This window comes from Schistocerca gregaria, chromosome 2 (assembly GCF_023897955.1).
Source record: "Schistocerca gregaria isolate iqSchGreg1 chromosome 2, iqSchGreg1.2, whole genome shotgun sequence".
NCBI lineage: Eukaryota > Metazoa > Arthropoda > Insecta > Orthoptera > Acrididae > Schistocerca > Schistocerca gregaria.
The window spans coordinates 753,550,738-753,567,858 of NC_064921.1; the positions used below are offsets into that span (position 1 = coordinate 753,550,738).

Below are 17,121 nucleotides of genomic sequence, written 5' to 3' on the forward strand. Positions count from 1 at the left end.
GGCGCATCAGTTGGTGAGCTCTTGAATAACCACACAACAATCCAAAGTTTTCAGGAGGCAGGAGCCGTTTATACTGGACATGGACTTACAGCCTTTCCAGATATGTTCTTTCGAAAACCTTTGAGAGCGAAGGAAGTAGGATAATCAGGCAATAAATACAGGAGATCGAGACTCCTTGTGTGGGATGGGAATAGCGAAGACCTCTTCCTTTTCCAGGCTTGAGGGTACTTCCCCATCCGCAAGATGGCGTTAAAACCAGCAGCAGTCTTATCAGAGATGAGTGGTGGCACTTGCCGAAGCTTCTGATTGGTGATGAGGTCGACCCCTCCAGCCTTCCACACAAAGAACCTCCTTAACTGGTCGTGGACCTCGTCCGCCATGATGGGCTGGATGCGGTCGTCTGTGTCACGCCTCAGGTGTAACAAGCCGCTCAGTAAACATTCAAATGTAAGCGGGATCAACGGGATGCTGCACTGGAGTGACACTGGCGGCGAAGGCATCAGCCAGAACGTCGGTTTTGGCGATAAACTTGCCGATGGCGGCGTTGCCGACAAGCAGTAGTGGAAGGAGATGTTTCATCCAGAGAACTGCCAAGTCTCCCCCCCCCCCCCCCCCCTCCCCAAGAAGTGCCATCTTCGATGCAGAGTGTGGTAACTAGGTTGTCTCAAAACCTGTTCCGGTGACGCTTCTCAATAGCCTTTATTTTCCACCAGAGTCGGATGAATTAGCATTTCATCTCAGAGTTTCGTGCGGGCTGTGAGGCGCGGGAGACACGGTCCTTCTAGGCATTAGTTTGGAGAAGATGCTGCGGCAGTATCGACGATAAGTCCCATGGCTGATCGTCGCCTCCACTCCACCATCTACATCTACATCTACATGATTACTCTGCAATTCACATTTAAGTGCCTGGCAGAGGGTTCATCGAACCACAATCATACTATTTCTATACCATTCCGCTCCCGACCAGCGCGCGGGAAAAACGAACACCTAAACCTTTCTGTTCGAGCTCTGACTTCTCTTATTTTATTTTGATGATCATTCCTACCTATGTAGGTTGGGCTCAACAAAACATTCTCGCATTCGGAAGAGAAAGTTGGTGACTGAAATTTCGTAATCAGATCTCACCGCGACGAAAAACGTCTTTGCTTTAATGACTTCCATCCCAACTCGCGTATCATATCTGCCACACTCTCTCCCCTATTACGTGATAATACAAAACAAGCTGCCCTTTTTTGCACCCTTTCGATGTCTTCCGTTTAGAATTGATGACCACCTGCAGGAGACCAGATGTGACATGGTGAAGCAGCGGATACGTACCCAGCACAGCAGTATCGGCGTGGTTTTCACTGGCGTTTACGCATGCGTGAAGTCAACCCAGTTGATTATGCGGTTAATAAAACCTGTTTGGTGATTGGGGGCAGTGTCAGTGACGAGTTCAAACAGAATGGAAACGCGGTCCGAAGACGGTTCGCAAGAGCAAGCAAAGAGCCGCATGTGTGATTAAGTGACCTCAAATAACCGCAAGGTTGCCCCCTCGCGAGACCCCACGCAAGCCGTTGCTAATAAATGAAGACTGCAGTGCAACAACGAGAGGCCAGAATCGATATGAGCGCACGCAAGGCTCAAGCTTCAAATGCCTGATTATTCCACCAGTGAGTTAATGTGTTAAATACTTGAGGCTAAGCATGTGAAACCATTGTGGTTGAAAATGTGAGAAATCTTAATTATTTTGGTATTATTAGAAAGAATGGCACCAAGGACGACTTAACAGAATGGTTAAACGTGACAGAAGTGCAACCCTTCCTCAAATTGCTGCAGATTTCCGTGCTGGGCCATCAATAAGTGTCAGCGTGCGGACCGGTCAACAAAACATCATCGATATGGGCTTTTGGAGCCGAAGGCCCACTCGTGTACCCTTGATGACTGCACGACACTAAGCCTTACGCCTTTCCTGGAACCATTAATACCGACATTGGACAATTGAAGACTGGATACGTGTTGTCTGGTCGGACGAGTTTCGTGTCGAGCGGATGGACTTGTACGAGTATGGAGACAACCTCATGAATCCTTGGACGGTACATGTCATCAAGCTAGTGGAGATTCTGTAATGGAATGGGGCGTGTGCAGTTGGAGTGATATGCGGTCCTTATACATCTAGATACGACTCCGACAGGTGACACGTACGTAAGTATCCTGTCTGATCACCTGCATCCATTCACGTCCATTGTACGTTCCGACGGACTTGGGAAATTTTAGCAACACAATGCGACACCCCACACGTTCAGAGTTGCAACAGCGTGGCTCCAGGAACGCTCCTCTGAGTTTAAACACTTCCACTGGCCACCAAACTCCCCAGAGAAGAACATTATTGAGCATGTCCTGGAAGCCTTGCAACGTGCTGTTCAGAAGAGATCTCCACCCTGTCGCACTCTTACAGATTTATGGACAGAGCTGCATGCTCGCGGAGGCTCTACATGGTATTAGCCAGTTGTACCATCTTTTTTGGCTCTTCAGTGTATGTAGATAACACCCCTAAAGAACTTCCGATATATTGTCGGTGGGGTCAGTGTTCACGCTGCAGAACCTACATCGCGATGCATCACCGCTTTCATCAGGGCGAAAGGTATTTCCACTACACGCTACTAGGTAACTGAAAGTGCTCATGAATGTCGCTACGTCGGTAGTCCACAAGTGATATGCTCCGCCACATCTACACTCATGCTCATAAATTAAGGATAATTGCAGAAAGTGGTGCCACAGAACGTGGTATTGCACTAAACTGGCGTTAATAGCATAGGCACATAAGGAACACACACAACACAGATCTGTAAGTCCACGGTATTGGTGATAAGTTGAGAAAACCGTCCCTAAACACATGTGCTACAAAAGGCCATTGTTTCCTGCGCATGTGCCCCGACATCTTTTGTATCCCGTCTGGAAGGCGGCACGTGGGTTGGATCAGAAAAAGGTAAAACACGTTGGTACTGCTGTATGAATTTAAATCTCCTTTACTCAGGCAATAAGAATACATAACTTGCAAGGTTGTGCGAAGCTGAAGCGAAGTGTCCTGGCTGGCTGCACCTGATGCAATGGGTTGAATCTGTAGCGGAGCTGGTAGAGCTGCACAGCACCAGCTAGAGGGCGCTAAAGTCGGTGTCTCGTGGTAGTGCCAACCTGAGAAACTATCCCGTAGCATCGTTATCGATACCACAACATCAATATGGTACATGATCACCATGCACACGTAAACAGGCCGCACAATGGGTTCACATACTCTGGATCAGGTGGTCGAGCAGCTGCTGGGGTATAGTCTCCCATTCCTACACCAGTGCTCCTGAAGTGTCCTATGGGTTTGAAGACGTGCAGCCATACGTCGACCGAGAGCATCCCAGGCGTGCTCGATGGGGTTTAGGTCTGGAGAACGGGCAGGCCATTCCATTCGCCTGGAATCTTCTGTTTCGAGGTACTCCTCCTCGATGTCATCTCGGTGGGGCCGTGCGTTATCATCCATCAGGAGGAAGGTGGAACCCACTGCACCCCTGAAAAGGCGGACATACTGGTGTAAAATGACGTCCCGATACACCTGACCTGTTACAGTTCCTCTGTCAAAGACATGCAGGGGTGTACATGCACCAATCATAATCCCAACCCACACCGTCAAACCAGGACCTCTATACAGATACCATTCAAAGATATTAAGGGGTTGGTATCTGGTTCCTGGTTCACGCCAGATGAAAACCCGGTGAGAGTCACTGTTCAAACTATACCTGGACTCGTCTGTGAACGTAACCTGGGACCACTGTTCCAATGACCATGTACTGTGTTCTTGACACCAGGCTTTAGGGGCTCTCCTGTGACCAGAGGTCAGTGGAATGCACCTTGCAGGTGTCCAGGCGAGTAAACCATGTCTATTCAGTCGTCTGTAGACTGTGTGTCTGGAGACAACTGTTCCAGTGGGTTCGGTAAGGTCCCGAGCAAGGCTACGTACAGTACTCCGTGCTCGTCTGCAGGCACAGATGGTGAGATACTGTGAACGTCCCGTACTGTAAGACCTGGATACGTTTCGTGTCTGCTGGAATCTTTGCCATAATCTTGAGTTCACACTTTGTGGCACACGGAGGGCCCGTGCTACGACCTGCTGTGTTTGACCAGCCTCCAGTCGCCCTAGTATTCTACCCCCTCATAGCGTCATCATTGCGTGTTCTTTGAGGAATTTTCATCACCGTCACCATTAGCACACGCCTGCACACTTACTCGCTGCACCGTACTCTGACATGCACCATCACACTTCTACGTATGTGGACTGCTGCCAGCGCCGACGTGCGACGACCGCAGGACAAGTGCAGCGCATCGTCATACCCCGAGGTGATTTAAACCCGCAAACCGCCATCCAGAGCGTTGTTTCACCATGTATCAGCATTATCCTTAATTTAAAAGCATGAGTGTAGAAGGTGGTGGTATTGATGGGAACCGACAATGTACGTTAGCGTTGGAATTGACCTTTTCGTGCTCTCTGAGCTCCGGTGTCGCCCCCCCCCCCCCCCCTCCTACACACACACACACACACACACACACACACACACACACACACACACCAACACACACACACACGTCAGCCGTTGGCGTCCCCTGAGAGTAGCGGCGCAGGTGCTGACGTGGCAGAACTGAATCAGGCGGGCGGCGAGCCGTGCGACGGCGACCGGCGTCTCTCTGGTCCGCCGCAGCCGAGAATAGCGGGCAAGGCCGCCCCTCCCCTCCCAGTCTCCAGCTGGACCGTGGCCAGCCCTGCCCGCCGCCTCAGTTCAACGCAGCGACGCCGCGCGACGAGCGTCCATCCGACGAGTCGCGAAGCCGGCAACGACCGTATCGACTGCGACTGCGACGCGAAATGGTCGCCGGTACGTACGCCGCGACAGCTGCGTGTTGCCGACGTGCCGCTTGTTGCTCCCAAAAGGCTCCACTGTGCAGTAGCTCCTTCTTAACCCCTCTGTATACCCGCTATCTCCAAACTGCTCGGGCCATAGTAAGCGAGAAGATCGGTCGCGCTTCGAGCCATTGAGCTGTTCATGCATGTACTCGACCCTGCGGAGAATATACGTTACGTATGACATGTGTATTTGCGCGCACCGATACCAACTGTGAAACAATAAACAACAATGTTGGCAAAACCAATAATTTTAAGATGTCTGCGAAGTAAGTATGACCGATTCATTAATGAAAAAAAGATTTCTTATTTGCAAGTGGATAATGTATCAGTTGTTGTTGTTGTTGTGGTCTTCAGTCCAGACATTGGTTCGATGCAGCTCTCCATGCTACTCTATCCTGTGCAAGCTTCTTCATCTCCCAGTGCCTACTGCAATCTACATCCTTCTGAATTGTTTAGTGTATTCATCTCTTGGTCTCCCTCTACGATTTTTACCCTCAGTGCTGTCCTCCAATGCTAAATTGGTGATCCGTTGATGCCTCAGAACATTTCCTACCAACCGATCCGATCCCCTCTTCTAGTCAAGTTGTGCCACAAATTCCTCTTCTCTCCAATTCTGTTCAATACCTCCTCGTTAGTTATGTGATCTACCCATCTAATCTTCAGCATTCTTCTGTAGCACCACATTTCGAAAGCTTCTATTCTCTTCTTGTCCAAACTATTTATCGTCCACGATTCACTTCCATACATAGCTACACTCCATACAAATACTTTCAGAAACTTACATCTATACTAGATGTTAACAAGTTTTTCTTCTTCAGAAACGCTTTCTTGCCATTGCCAGTCTACATTTTATATCCTCTCTACTTCCATCGTCATCAGTTACTTTGCTCCCCAAATAGTAAAACTCATGTACTACTTTAAGCATCTCATTTCCTAATCTAATTCCTGCAGCGTTACCCGATTTAATTAAACTATATTCCATTATCCTCGTTTTGCTTTTGTTGATGTTCATCTTATATCCTCCTTTCAAGACACAGTCCATTCCGTTCAGCTGCTCTTCCACGTCCTTTGCTGTCTCTGACAGAATTACAATGTCATCAGTGAACCTTAAAGTTTTTACTTCTTCTCCATGGATGTTAATTCCTACTCCGAATTTTTTTTCTTTTGTTTCTCTTACTGCTTGCAGAATATACACATTGCATAACATGGGGGATAGGCTACAACCCGATCTCACCCAACCACTGCTTCCCTTTCATGCCCCTCGACTCTTATAACTGCCATCTGGTTTCTGTACAAATTGTAAATAGCCTTTCGCTCTCTGTATTTTACCCCTGCCACCTTCAGAATTTGACAGTATCAGTGACAATTTATAAATTAATACTCAGTTTAAATACATTATTTTCTTGCAGTATGGGTCCACAGCTCCTATATATTTTTTAAAAAGATTTCATCTTGCTTTCAGCTGTTAGAAGTACCTTTTGCGAATGCAATTTAGGCACTAAGCCATTTTCAGGCATACACAAAACATAACAGAAGGTAATGAGGATAATGTACAGTGGTATAAACAATAGGTACAGATTTGTAGTTTATTGACGGTCGTATAACGCACTTACAACGTTTTTATATATAGGGCAGAAATAACAGCGTAATTTACACAACTGTACATCAAAGAACAATTAGTCAGCTATACTGGTCAATATTCCATTTTATGTGCTGCCATTTTAAGTGTTTTGTATATATCGCAAAATTACAAGTGAGCACTTACGTAGAGTAAATGTGTGAAACAGTTGAGAGTACGTATTGTGGTTTTTCTATGAAGGCGCTATAAATTTCAGTTTCTTCCGGAGCGTCCATTAACCTTTCTTTCTCTATCCTGTGTAGTGCCTTTACATATTCCTCGATGCTGCTGGTGTTATGATTACAGTTTCGTAGATCTGCAGTGAAGAAGAATTACAGTGCTCGCTTATGTTTTTGTGCTCTCTGAATTTCGTGGTGAAACATCTGCTTGTTTATGTGAATTCGTGCTGTCCGTTCTTTCGCACGTCTCCGAAAGAACAGACATCAAGCAGAATCTACCTGTTTGTCACACACAGAAATTTTCACATTCAACAAATTTGATTTTATAAAACCCCGATTGTATAAATCATTTTGTTTTGTGGGCTGTGTGTCTGATTATTGTTCCTACTTTGTTGTTCTTGCGGAACCTGATTCGTACATTGCTTTCACGAAATTCGTACATTTCTTTCACGAAAATTGTCAGTTATTCTGTCTGATAATGCACCATTATAACGTGAAGCAATGAATTTAGTTTTTCTGGTTCTGTTTCTCTTGTTGATGTTATTTCCTTATCTACATTGTTGCTTTTGTTATGTAATACGGTACTATACATTTTGTCTGTCTTATCAGTATTGTAGCCGTTATTTGTTACTAAATGTTTTAGTAACTACAACTCTCCATTAATTTCGTTCTGTTCTAATGGAATGATTCCGTTGTTCATGCAGTGAGCACATTACGTTGTTATCTCTGTCCGTATGTCTTAATCTTGTAAGTACGGTATATGAGCTTCAAAAAAACTACATAACTGGTTGTACCAACTGTTGATGAGACTGTAAATTGTCCTCATTACGCTCCATTATGTTTTATAGACGCTTGTAAGTAGCTTAATGCCGAAATCAAAATCGCAAAATAAAGTTCTAACAGCCGAAAGTAAGATGAAATCCTTTACATAAATTGTTTTGAGAGTACTTGCAGACTATTAGTAATCTTCTACTGTATGAAATTTTTCGAAACAGTGATGTTTATTTAAACGGAACCCGAAAGTTTTTGCATTCTCGAGATGTTTCTCTCCGTTCCTTATTTTTTGCACGTAGTTTGCAAGCTCTTGTTGGAGGAGCTTAAGTTTCACAATGTGGCCTCAATGTTGTGTCATCGGTATATGTCCCGTCGGTAATGGTCCTCGCCAATCTAAACTTGTGACGGCACGTTTTGTAATAATTATTCCGGTGTTTGAAGTCTTTCTTATACTCGGCATGTTTCTGTTTCTTTTTCATATTTTTGCGTTATATAGAATATATGCATTATGAAGTGCTAAATGTCGGCCGGAGTGGCCGAGCGGTTGTAGGCGCTACAGTCTGGAACCGCGCTGCCGCTACGACCGCAGGTTCGCATCCTGCCTCGGGCATGGATATTTGTGATGTCCTTAGGTTAGTTATGTTTAAGTAGTTCTGAGTTCTAGGGGACTGATGACCTCAGAAGTTAAATCCCATAGTGCTCAGAGCCATTTGAACCATTTTTTAAGTGCTAAATCAAATATGCAAAATACACTTTTCGGTTCGCTTCCAAGTATTTCCTCATAACAAGGATACCCGATACTATCTTATCTTGGCGCTGAATAACAGTCATTCCCTTGCTGTAACCAACAATACATTTTCCTTCGAAAGGAGAACTTCGTTCACTTCCGTTTTCTTTCGTGCTTTATAAAAATGATATGGACGGCTCGTTTATCCTTACAATTTAACGCTAATATGCCATTTCAGCGTCTCATTGTGCATTCCCCCTTTTTTTTTAATTTTACCTTAACAAACTCTACCGGCATGACTTTTCTGTAACGTATACCACGAAGTGGGGTCTCTGGGACCTCTATGTTTAAGCCGAGATTTAAGGCAAAATTGAAATATTTAATTTATCAATATAAAATTTATTTTCACAATAACTTAAGTGTTGTTTAAATGCTTCTAGTTTATTTTATAGCACTATACAAAGCCAGCAGAATTTTACTATTTATCACACAATACCACGTAATTTTGTGTGGTTCTTTTAAATAGTACACACAGATAGACTGTTAGAGCACTGAATTTTACGTTCTAAAAAATTATACAGTCTGTAGCAGATAAATTTCCAAATAAAACTAAATTCAAGATTTAAATTTGCGCATATAAATTCCACCCGATAGGTACAATAACTACATTTTTCTTATCACCACTCAGGACACATTCGATTTTGACAGACACTTTCAGTACTTCATTGAAGAAACAGACAGATCCTTATCACAACGTTCCTGAAGTTCTTCCTCTGAATGATTCTCTAGTTCGACAGCAGAACTTTTATCACTTAATAGAATATTGAGAATTGTTGAACCGCGACTCCCAAACTGTGTTGTCGTCCTTTGTCACGAGTGACGTACCACGAGCCATCTTCGTCTTGTCCGCCCCTGGTAGCTAAGTGGTCAGCGCGACTGCCCGCGTTCGATTCCTGGATGGGTCGGAGATTTTCTCCGCTCAGGAACTGGGTGTTGTGTTGTCCTTATCATCAACATTCCATCCCCTTCGACACGCAAGTCGCCGAAGTGGCTTCAACTAGAAAGACCTGCACCAGGCGAACGGTCTACGCGACGGGAGGCCCTAGCCACACGGCATTTCCATTTTTATGCTCGTGCTTGTTGCTTATAGCCTAACTTCCTTACCACGATCCTCACTCGTGGTTGTAGGCCAAGGGCTTAATGCTTCTTTCTAAACAAATGCCACTATTATTGTGTCATAAATTTGGACCGTTTAAAGTTTCCTTACTGTAGCCCTCAATAGGTGAAACAACATGTTTCTCACGGTTAAGCTTAACTTTTGAATTTTTTTCAGAAATTACATAACATAGGTGTCAGAGGCCTGTTGTGTATCAGACAATAAATTCAAAGGTTCTGACTTGAATTCCATATCGATCCTAACATTGATCACACATGATGAACTTGAAGTATGTACCAGATAAAGATTCCAACCCGGGTCTCTACTAGCGTTTCCATTCACGCTATGCAAGTATGACTCACGGACTGACTGACAGCTCCAAAGGGAGTAGCCCCTGATTGACAAGTTGGAAGCTTTGACTCGGTGCGTGAGACGTTCCGAAATGTATTTTATCCCTTAATCCTACCGCACACAGAGTACACAGAATTTGGACAGGTCACTTTCACATACAAAAAAATTTGATCAAATCGCCCAGATCATCAAAATAAGTATCACATAGCCACTGTCTTGTAGTACACGCGATTTTTTAGGGTAACGTACATGCTGTGGTAAGCGCTTCAGTTCTGTAGTTTAATTTCTCCAGTGTATATCTAAAAACCGTTCAAATAATGCACGAACATAGGAGAGAGAAAATGATCTACAGCAACAAATTAAAATTAGGGTACTGTTCGAAAAATTAAATTTTTGCGGTTTCAAAAATATCAGCTGGAGTTGTTACTTTTTTTTAAAAAAAAAAGTTCCTCATCTATATAATACTAACAAGTCGGAGATGTTTTGATAACTGTTAAGCTTTGTACGCAGGGTAACTCAATTTATTTAAGCTCTATAAAATATTACAAGAAAAATTAAGTCGTAGGTAGCACATTGCCAGTAGAAGGCAGGGATCCTGGTAAGAATGCCGGTCCAGTACATAGTTTTCTCATGTATGGTCAACGTATCACATATTCTCCACCGAATAAAATATTTCCTTCGCTCATCCAGTCATACTTTTTAGGATTCCATACGTCAGTCGGTAAAAACGGAACCCCTACAGGATCGCTCTGTTGTCCGCCTCTCTGTCCGATTATTACGACCCCCTTTCCTCAGGAACGGGCAGAGTTATCAAACTGAGATTTACTCGTATGTCAATGGAAATTAAATGAGGGTATGGCATCGCTGGTCGGGAGGCCCCATCCGGAGAAGTCCGGCCGCCAAGTGCGAGTCTTATTTCATTCGACGCCACACTGGGCGACTTGTCCGCCGGTAATGAGAGTGAAAGATAATGAGGACAACACAACACCCAGTTCCCGAGCGGAGAAAATCTCCAACCCGGCCGGGAATCGAACGCGGGCCCGCTTCCATGGGAAGTGAACACGTTACCACCCAGCTAAGCAGGTGGACCGTACGTCAATTACTGAGGTCTACGGAAAAACATTTACGCTGTTAAGTCAATGCATTCAAAAGATACTGCCATTAATGTCACGTATTTTTTATACTCGAAAACTCATTCATCAAAACCCATAGGCTGTTTCCCATTGACCCAGAGTCATGAAACTGGGCAAGAAGCTTGGCTTCCATGGAAAGGAAAAAATCCGAAAATTGGTCATTTGCAATTATTTCACATAAAAATATTTTTCGTCGTTAATTGTCCGTCTCTCTGCCTGTCTCGCTTCTTTAAAACGAATTTTTCTGAAGAACGGGAAGAGCTGTCAAGTTAAAATTTTGAGTTAAACACTGATGTCTACGACCTCTTGGCGGTGTAAAACTTTGAAGCTTCTAAGTTAACTCAGTCAAAAGATACCGCCATTTTTGTCACGTAGCTTAATGCAACTTCACTCAGCAAAACCTATAGACGAACTACCTACATGCATAATTACTTTTGTACGGTTCCCTCAGAGTGCGTGTCCTATTTCTACTTCTGAGACTTTATCGTCATTTGACATCTCGTTCACGCAATCTATATCTCCATGGTTCCTATTACACATTAAATTGTTGGTCCCCTAGTAAACACATATACCAAAAAAAGTTTTGCTTCATCCCGGTTCCCAGAAATCCTGAAGATAGACGTTGACTGTGGATATTGTATCACAGACGCATTCCTTTTTACTGTTCAGAGATGTCACTAAAGCCGCCCAAATGTGTAAACAGCCGTGCATGAACAGAGCCTATTAGACGGAGGGCGTCCGATAGCCGATCAGTTCCAGTCATTCCACCAGGAAGCAGGTATATGGCTCATGTTGTCTGTAGGTCAACCATGCCTTGACGGTCAATACCGCGGTTCGATCGCGTCTGCGTTGTTACTTTGTGCCAGGGAGGGCTCTCAGCAAGTTAAGTGTCTAGGCGTCTCTGAGTGAACCAAAGCGATGTTGTTTTGACATGGAGGACATACAGAGAGACAGGAACTGTCGATGACATGCCTCGCTTAGGCCACCCAAGGGCTACTACTGCAGTGGATAACCGCTACCTATGAACCTGACAGCAACACCACCATGTTGAATAATGATTTTGCCACAGGACGTCGAGTTCCGACTCAAACTGTGCGCAATAGGCAGCATGATGCGCAACTTCACTCCCGCCGTCCATGGCGAGGTCCATCTTTACAACCATGACACCATGCAGCGCGGTACAGATGGGCCCAACAACCTGCCGAATGGACCGTTCAGGAGTGGTGTCAAGTTCTCTTCACCGATGAATGTCGCATATGCCTTCAACCAGACAATCGTCGAAGACGTGTTTGGAGGCAACACTGTCAGGCTGAACGCCTTAGACACACTGTGCAGCAAGTGCAGCAAGGTGGAGGTTCCCAGCTGTTTTGGGGTGGCATTATGTGGGGCCGACGTAAGCCGCTGGTGATCATGAAAGGCGCCGTAGCGTTTGTACGATGCGTGGACGCCATCCTCCGACTGATAGTGCAACCATGTCGGTAGCATACTGGCACGGCATTCGTCTTCATGGACGACGATCGCGCCCCTATCGTGCACATCTTGTGAATGACTTCCTTCAGGATAACGTCATCGGTCGACTAGAATCGTCAGCATGTTCTCCAGACATGAACCCTATCGAACATGCATGGCATAGCGTGAAAGGGGCTGTTTATGGACGATGTGGCCCACCAAACACTCTGAGGGATCTACGCCGAATCGCCGTTGAGGAATTGGACAATCTGGACCAACAGTGCCTTGATGAACATGTGGATAGTATGCCACGACGAATACAGGCATGCACCAATGCAAGAGAACGTGCTACTGGGTACTATAGGTACCGGTGTGTATAGCATATCTGGACAATTACCTCTAAAGGTCTCGCTGTATGATTCTACAACAGGCAATATGTGGTTTTCGTGAGGAATAAAATGGCAGAAATGATTTTTATGTTGATCTCTATTCCAGTTTTCTGTAAACTCTCGGAACCGAGGTGATGCAAAGCTTTTTTTATGTGTGTATGATGTAGAGAGCCGTGACATACGGAATACTATACCTAACAAACACAGAGCAGTTCCACTCTAGCTTTCGGGTTGGTGAATACTTTTAAAACGTGTTGACTATCACGGAATTTCCAACAAGTGACACCATCAAAGACAAATTCTCGTTTTCGAGTACGCCGCGACTGTCGTCTTTGAGTATGGACTTTTATATGTACGTTTCTCATCACCGTGAGATCCTGTGTTCCACAGCCGCCACCGGAAGCCATTTCTCTACTCATGTAATCACAGAGGCCGTGTGTTCCATAGACGGACTCATTCACCTTCGATTGTTAAGTTTCGGCGCTGCACCACGTACTTCTGTCCCACGTGGCGTGCACGTCACTAACCCAACAATCTCCCTACTATCAGTATGCCTATTACGCGTACATAGTTCGGCGCTTTTCGAAAAAAAAGCCTGATGTATTTCGTTATGATTGAAACGGACATTTTCGTGTAGAATACACTAACTTTCATGTGAGGAGCATGACACTGCTTCTCGTCTGACCGATCTTGTGAGATTGATTCTTGGTTGTGAAAACATATATGATGAAAACATCTGCGAGTGCTTAAATTATGGTGCTTAAAAACCGGGAGCGAGCTACCCGTTATCATTCAAACCGACGCACTGAAATTCATTGATCTGTTATGAGAGTATTCAGTACAAAATTTGTTTGACTGTACCAAATATTTTGACACTCAGAGAAAAACAAATGAAAAACAGAAACCGAAAGAAATGGAGGATCATTTCCCGAAAGAGAACTGAAAGCAAGTGACATAATCTACAGTATGTTTTAGGTGTAATTTTGTATATAAGTTATCGGTTTTCGGCAGTAAGACGTATGAAGTGCAGTTGTCTGTTAACACAGTAAACAGCAGTTTCTGGTAACAACTTGTGTATTTTGGATTATAGGTGTTTGTCGCTTATGTACGCAATCTCAGATCAGCGTTAACCCGAATAGTCGGAAGCTTTCTGTACTTCGGAATGGTTCAACATACTGAAACATAGTGTAACGTAGAAACTGGCAGCCATGACAAAGTTTGAATTATTCACTTCTTCTTTTGAGTGAAACCAGTCAGTGGAACAACCGAATGATAACAGTCTAGAAAGCAGGTTGCAGCTTTACGTGTTGGTTCGACTGTTCATTCATTCTTTTGAGCGAAAGCAGTTTGTGGGAGCAACTGAGCGAAAACAGGCAAAATATGCCGGCGCATTCGGTCCTGAGCGGAAACATTCGATCGCGTTTTGGCATTATTAAATCATTACGTTGACTGTACTCTGTTATCGTCTGCAGTCGCTGTTATTGCCTTTCCGATATCTGCTTTTCATTGAGTGCCAGTAAGTAGCTTTTAGTTTAGTTTGTCGTTCATGTTTATTAATAGCCATTTACTTAATAATGAACTTTGGACTGGATTAGAATGTCGAAATATACAACACCGTGGGAATGGAAGCAGTCATACGACAGAATAAAATGTGATCCTCGAGATACATTCATCGTGATACACAGTATCCCTGTAAGGATGATTCATGTTATGAAACTATACGAATTAAAGAAATTCAAAGAAAATTAACGAAAGAATATTTCTCACAGAAGATAATTCCCACAAAAGTTAAAAAAGCAAATGATAATGTCAAACAATTAACAATAAATTATCTCTTATCCTTTCTGTTCAGCTCACATCGGCATTTATCTAAATAAAACTATCGGTGATAGGTGCAAACTAACGGGAAAGGGAGAAACAGAGTTTCAATAAATTTAAATAACAAAATAAGTGTTCACTATTGTAAAGTCCGCCCCAGGTAGCTGACAGACTGTCAATCCTAACAGCTCTGGTTCTATTCCCGGCTAGGTCGGAGATTTTCTCTGCTCAGGGACTGGGTGTTGTGTTGTCCTAATCATCATGATTCCACTCCCATGGACGCGCAAGTCACCGAAGTGGCGTCAAATCGAAAGACTTGCACCAGGCGAGCGGTCTACCCTACGGGAGGCCCTCGTTACACGACATTATTATTATTATTATTATTGTAAACATAAATTTATAATGTAGCACCAGTTATTAATCTTTCGAAACCAAACAAAAATCCATCTTTAATGACTTAACTACGAAAAATTCATATTTAAGTAATTAAATATATAAATTTTGAAAATATTTAATTATTAGAAAAAAAATTTAATCGCTTCTTTTTGAAATAGGTCGGATTATTTGTCTCTAAAAATTTGTCCTATTCGTGGTCCACGTTTAACCGGAAAGTCTGAAAAAGTGCGTAAATGAAGTCACTTAAACCCAGAGACTGAGTGAGAAACATTCATACACCTGTAATTCTTCAAGCTTTCCCGGCGATCTAATGACATCTTGGGTTGTCGGGTGTTCTGCCGGATATTAGCGTCGTACTTGTACGATTCGGTAGCGTAACTCGTTACCTTCATCAGGTGCCTGTGGCATAAATACTGGACCAGGTCCACTCGAGGAGTAGTCTCAGGTCGCACCTGATGAAGGTAACGATTTACGCTACCGAAATATCGTGCAAGTACAACGCTGATATCCGGCAGAACACCCGACAACCCAAGATGCCATTCATACACCTGTCTAGCTGGAGACTATTTTCACTCGACTGAAAAAATCAGCTGAATGTAAAACAATCGACTGACGAAACAGTGGCGACCGGTGTGGCTGAGCAGCTCTAGGCGGTTCAGTCTGGAACCGTGCGACCGCTACGGTCGCAGGTTCGAATCCTGCCTCGGGCATGGATGTGTGTGACGTGCTTAGGTTAGTTAGGTTTAAGTAGTTTTAAGTTCTGGGAGACTGATGACCTCAGATGTTAAGTCTCATAGTGCTCAGAGTCATGTGAACCAATTTTTTGACCAAACGGTTGTTAACAGCAGTCGGTTTTTCGATCACCATCATCAACTGTATAATCATACAACAACGGGTTTCTGTCGTATTTATTCGCAATACGTTACACTTGTTCATGTTGAGAGTCAACTGCCAATCCCTGCACCAAGCGTCGTTTCTCTGGAGGATTGCCCAGATTCTGGACACAGCCTGAAGTTGAAAGTTTACACTTTGCGATGTCACAGCTCTGTTGATAATACATGAAATAATGACTCTACTTCGGCTGTTTAGTGCTTGACGGAATACAGACTGTCGAGGCGGAACCATTATTTTATACACGCTGAGATTCTCTTCAACACGATCAAAAGCCATAGCTGTAGTTTCTGCAGTTTATGACTGTGTAAATCAGAAAGCTTGTGGTTACTTCTCCAACGTACTGCCGAGGTGATAAGTCTGATTGCCGGTGGTTGCGCAGCCGACCCTCCGCCAGCGGGGCGGACCTCCCTGCGCCGCAACCTGGAGGAGCTGCTGAAGACGATGCTGAGGGTCTGGGCCAAGCAGGTGGTCGCCGTCTCCGTCACGGGGGGCCGACCGTGCGGTAAGGCCGGGCGCGGGCGCCTAACACCGTGTGTGTGCTACTCACCAGCTAACACCCTACTAACCGCACGGAGTGGAGTGTGTGAACAGTGTGTAGAACGAGGCTCTTGTCTAGGCGCCTAATGACACTGCAAGACATGAATTTAACCCGTGGATTTAATTTCAAAGAATATTCTTAACTTTTTTTATTTACTAGCGATTCATCAAGAACATTAACACATTTAATCACACTATGTGAGCTTGGAAGTAGTTGTCATGGAGTAACTGATGAAATCAAAATGAAATTGCTTTTAACAAATGGAATTTTGTTCCTAAAAGCTTTTTTTTTTAAGAAACATATTTAAAATTATAAGCAGAAAGCACCCTCTAAATATCAAGCTACAATTTATACACCAGGCAGAAAGAAACGAATTTATGAGTGTATCAGCCTTCGGGCTGAGAACCTTGCCGCTCCCTTTTGATACGACTGTAGTCACGACCGCTCACAACAACCTCTGAAAGACTACGCAGGTGCAAACCTGCAACACACCAGACTACCTTAAAGTAAAAGTTTTAACAATTCACACAGGCACACAAACTATGCACCACGTAGGAGGGATGGATATGGTACAAAACACTAAAGTCACTAAAATTAAAAGATTAACTTGCCACCGAAGGTGCAACTTGATTGTAACTTCTAAGAAAGGTCTTACGGTGGAAGGGTGGCAACTTTATATACTAAAATGACCGTTTAAATAAAATCCCATGAAATTCAATCTTACATAAAATTATGCAAGGTTGACCAAACATGCTCTACAGTACACACATAT

General features: G+C 44.0%; 1 protein-coding gene across 1 annotated transcript in view; it reads left to right on the forward strand.

The window, feature by feature from the left end:
- LOC126335960 (uncharacterized) overlaps positions 1 to 17,121 on the forward strand; it is a 1,093,560-nt gene that overhangs the window by 1,004,025 nt on the left and 72,414 nt on the right. Inside the window, exon 28 of the mRNA XM_049999436.1 lies at positions 16,191 to 16,313. Within this exon, the coding sequence (XP_049855393.1) occupies positions 16,191 to 16,313 (123 nt within the window). The remainder of the gene's footprint in view (positions 1 to 16,190; positions 16,314 to 17,121) is intronic.